Source organism: Rhagoletis pomonella, unplaced genomic scaffold, assembly GCF_013731165.1.
Source record: "Rhagoletis pomonella isolate Grant_MI unplaced genomic scaffold, Rhpom_1.0 Rhpom_scaffold_00002, whole genome shotgun sequence".
Taxonomy (NCBI): domain Eukaryota; kingdom Metazoa; phylum Arthropoda; class Insecta; order Diptera; family Tephritidae; genus Rhagoletis; species Rhagoletis pomonella.
The window spans coordinates 75,792,772-75,797,872 of NW_023458556.1; the positions used below are offsets into that span (position 1 = coordinate 75,792,772).

At 38.3% G+C, this 5,101-nt stretch overlaps 1 protein-coding gene across 1 annotated transcript in view; it reads right to left on the minus strand.

The window, feature by feature from the left end:
* LOC118734080 (GAS2-like protein pickled eggs) overlaps positions 1-5,101 on the minus strand; it is a 115,495-nt gene that overhangs the window by 50,473 nt on the left and 59,921 nt on the right. The window contains exon 4 of the mRNA XM_036463782.1: positions 1,401-1,508. Within this exon, the coding sequence (XP_036319675.1) occupies positions 1,401-1,508 (108 nt within the window). The remainder of the gene's footprint in view (positions 1-1,400; positions 1,509-5,101) is intronic.

A 5,101-nucleotide genomic window follows, 5' to 3' on the forward strand; every position in this document is an offset into this window, starting at 1 on the left:
CACGCTTTAGCCTGATTGTTTAAATTTTTCAAATAATCATTATTTTGTACAAAATTTTTAATTTTTTTTTTAATTTTATAAACAAATGGAAATATTTATTACATCTCGATCAGATTTTTTTTTTCGTTTACATTGAATATCAATCCTTATTCTATAATACATTATTTAAAAGGGGAAAAAACACGGAAACTTGCACGGAGTCGTTAGTTATTAATTTTGTTCGCTCCTGCCACGGGTGCTTTTGCCTTCATGACGCGTGCCGAGCGGACTCGCGGCGAGCGTGGTGCAACCAGAGAACGCAAAAAATAAAATTTATTTATAAACATAAGCATAGATTATTTAGTACAATATTTTTAAAAGTTGTATACATAAATATGTACATACATAACATGCATATTTATATATCTACGTATGCATATATTTATGCATGTATTTTGTCTTTACAGAGAGTTAATAACAATAACTCTTGTAAAACTTCGAATTTCGCAAAATTGTTCAAATTATATTTTTTTATGGTTGTAAACCGAATAAAGGGATTTGTGCGAAAAAATCTTGACCGTCCAATTTTGGGTGACCCACTTGAGAGATTTTCACTCTATATCTATGTAATTTTTAAGCATACAATTTGTGGAAAGCGGAATGCTTAAATTAACCAATATTCCATCACATTTACTGATTGGGCCCATATTTTTGTGAGTTATGGACGTTATAGTGATCGAACCTTCCCCATATTTTGTATTTTGGTCTTTCTAATAAAAGAGAGTAGAAACTAAATTTCATCGAGATTGGATGAAATTTAATGCTTCCGCCCATATTTCATAATTTCCTATTTCTAAGAATCTTAAAGCACACGTCCAGTGTCGGCTAAATCGGTGCACGTTTACTATTCTTTCCACCTGTTTTCATACAGTTGAAACTCTATGCGGTGTTGCGTCTTGAAGTTGGGTGCTGAAGACAGAAAGAAAGAAAGAGGAAACGGAACTAGGAGTGAGAGGAAATGAGAAAACGGCAAAACTGTGACTAGGTAATTTGGGATGACAGTAAAGGTATTTGAGACATGCAGATCGCGAACAAATCACATAGGTACATCTTTGCTCTTTGCTAGTATACACTTTCTCGTTCATGCCTTGGGCGAATGTGTTTGAAGAAGTATCACACTTGATATGTACAAGCACCCTATGCAAAATTATTTGCTCAAATGTGGCTTCGTGCGGATAACATATTAATCTAGATAAGACACCTCAGATGATTCCAACTGGAAACCTGAGAATTCTTGCTAATTTGGCGGCACTGAAAAAAGGGAGCAATATATACTTTTTCCTCGATTTGAAAGCTTGCAGCTTTTATTTATATTTTTTTCTGGCATAATTAACTAAATAATAATTGTAATTCTTACTTACCCGCACAAAGATCAACACCTTTGTATCTCCAATTCTGTACTTTCCCTCCGACACGCGCACCATTGGGAATTGGGACGGGCATGTGCATTTCTCCACCAAATCTCGAACCTGTAAGAAAAAGAGAAACAAGTATTTAAATATAAAATTAATATAAACTGTAATTAAGTATAACTAGTTTACAAGGAAGCGGCATAAGACTTTGATGCGATCGCATCAATCGGTAATTTTCCTAAGAAAATAAATCGTCAGTGGGATAAAACTTTTTGTACGCATCAAACCACGTAGCATCATTAATTTTGTGCAAATTAAAAATTGCGGCATCTCATATCCATTATAAAGCCTTTTCATGCCACCCAACCTATTTGCTGTCCAGTTGTGTGTGCCTCCTGTAGAAACGAACAAACGTTTGTATTAACAAATTTGCTAACGAATTGCCATTTCTACTTTTCTGTCATCTCAACAAATGCAAGCATTCCGGTAAATAATTCAAGAAGCATGCAACATTGCTGAACAAAGCGCCAAGATAGTTGCCACCGCTGAACTGTGATCATCAACCACATCAGTGCCTAACATCAACTGTGCGCAAAGCCTATTAGCGATAATGAACTGATGGCGCATGCGTCTACTTCACTGACGAAGCAATGGTTGCTGCTGTTGCTTTGGTCGACACCAATAAAAAGCTATATACCAGTGCTTCCCAAAGTGGTCCAGGTGGACCCCCAGGGGTCCACGGGAGACTCGACAGGGGTCTACGTTGGCGTGAAAAAAAATATGAGGGTCCACGAGTTGTAAGTGGGGGTCCACGAAAATTCATCTACACTATATTGTAGAATCTTCACTGATGGCTCCAAAACTGACTCAGGGTCAGGATCTGGAGTATTTTTCGAAGCTTATGGGGATAAGCTTCACTTTTGCTCTTGGGAAATATGCTTCGGTCTTTCAGGCTGAGGTATTTGCAATCCCCAAAGCCATAGACTACGAGGGGGCAATTAAGTTGAGGGAAAGGAGTTTACGTGTCTACAGGTACAGCCAAGCTGCACTTAAGGCATTGGCCATCGCTCTATCTAAGAACTTCCAAAACTAGTTCGGCAATGCAAGTCTCGACTACATTATGTTGGTAAAGATAACGAGCTTGCTTTACTCTGGGTGCCGGGCAAATCGGGAGTGCCTGGAAATGAGACATCTGACCCTTTGGCCACAGTTGGCTTAGACTAGGCATTCCTCGATTTGCAGCCAGTTATAGCATTCCGCACTTCGACCATTGAAGTCACCATCAGAAACTGGGTGGATACTTCGCTCTGCAATGACTGGGAGCCGTCGAGTGGATGCGGGTGGGCAAAACTCATGTTACCTTCAATCTCAGAAGGTCTATCTAGTTTTCTCCTCTCACTGAGAATCCGGGACGGACTGCTCACTTCACGTGGCACAAACTGACTGTGATAGGCGTAAATGACACCTCCATTTGCCCATCCTGCTTTGAAGAGGATGAGATGGTGGAACAGTTCTTGCTTGCTTGTTTGTTTTTCATCGATTTATCTAGATTAGGTCTTTTCTTCTTTGTCAGTTTCTGAATTTGAAGTTTGGCGTAAAAAGCTTTGCAGCTTTGTTGCTTGAAGTTTTGTGTTTTTAAAATGCGAGTGACGAATATTTTTCGCATCACTTTAAAATTTGGAGCGATAAGAATAAAAATGATGCCATCAACACAAATAAATTATTTGACAAATACATGACATGCAAATTAATGAGTGAGCCGAACATGTAAGGAGTTTATTTAGTACTCTTAAAAAATATAACTCCTCAGAGAGAGATAGTACTTTGGTGGCTTTACGAGCTCTATTTTTTAAAACTTGTAAGTGTGTAATCACATACTTTTAATAAATAGAACACAAGAAAATATTTTATTTTTGCCACTCCGAATTTACTTTTGGTGCAAAATTACATCGTTAGATTTAATCTTCACATTTTTTGATGAGCTTTGGGAATATGTTCAGTGTTGCCGCTGTGCGGCTAAAGGGGCAATTTGACCCTTTTTAGGCGTCAATACCCTTTGACCCGACCTTTTGAAAATTTGTATTTTTCGACCCTTTTCCAAAATTATGTCCGAGTTTTGCCCTTGCAGAACCATGCTATTAAAAAATATTTCGTCCTGTAAGTACGAAAAAATGCACCACCTAAAACTTTTAAAGGAATGCAACTCTTCTCCTTGCAGGAACTCGATTTCTATGTTTTGTTTAAAGCTTGTCCTGCTATTTTCTTCTTAAATTTAACAGCGGAACGTTCTAGCAGCGAAAACACTTTATAATACATGTAAATTTAATTTTAACTTGGGATCTCAGATTTATTTTTTTTACTAGTAAAGAAAAGCAAAAATTATATGGTGACCCTTTTTTTCGTAAATTACCCCTTTTTTGCGACTTTCTGCAAATTCTCAACGGCAATACTGAATATGTTAGAAATGAGCATCAGGGGGTCCACGGAAACCAGCAAAATCTTGAAAGGGGCCTACGAGAAAAATAAGTTTGGGAACCTCTGCTCTATACGGTTGCAGTGCGGTTGCTTTTGTGGTTGCCCAGTAGTGGCATGGCAAAGCGTTGAAACGCTGAACTCTTGAACTGGCGATGAACATCGTTACGAATGTTGCTTATGAGATGATGCCGCTGCGCATAATTTCACTCGCCTCTGTTTATTTAAACAAATAACCGGACAAATGCCTGTTCGTGCAGCCATTTACAACGACGAATACGATTGCCTACAACAACTACGTATGCGCGTAAAACATTAATAAAACAAGTACCAAACATCTATGGCCCTTTGACCTTTCCGTCTTTCATTCCGTAAATCTTTTGTGCACGCGCTGTAATTACCATCCGAAGTCACACTTGAATAGTGTTAGCTGATGTGTTTTGAGTTTAAATAAAAACAAGCAAAGAATTTAAATGTGTCATTACGCTCCTAGGGAAAGGCAGTCATAAGGAAAGTTTCAAAAGGACTATTTTCGGCAGCTAAGTTTTGGCAGTCACCGAACTAAATACATATCTTGTATCCACAACATGGAAAAGATGGCACAGATCGCGGTTCGCTAGCCCGTTCTTGATCGATTTGATTAAATTGGAGCGCCAAGCGTTGCTTTATAATGCGGCATAATTTTTGACGATTTCTCATTTCCTATCGTTTTTATTCTCGTTTCCTCTTTCACTATTTTGTCGTCCCGCTTTTTTTCCGTCTTCTGCATACGACTTCAACACGTAACGCCCTGTCAAAAATGAAAATTCCTAGCTAGCGCTACGTTATTGTGGGATGCTTCATACAAATTATATGACCATGATGATTTTTGACCGTCTTTTTAGGGATGGCAGTATGATGTAATTTTGGTTCCCTTTCTCCCATATTTTACAACGCTTTTATCAACTTGCAATGTTGTGCGTCCAGAAACTTTCAATGTTGTGGATCCAGAAACTTTCAATGTTGTGTGTCCGACACCAAAGCAAAGCTTTGAAAAGTTCCTATAAAAAAGCATAGTGCATAGGGCGACAGCTGTAGTGAATAGGGCGAGGTAGATGACATCTAGATGTCGCCCTATGTACTACGTTTGCTACAGTGGAAATAGACGACACGCCATTTCTTTAAATAAAATTAATTGGTGCTCGTTTGTATGTACATACATATGTAAATGCATGTGTGTGCACCTTTCTATTAATATC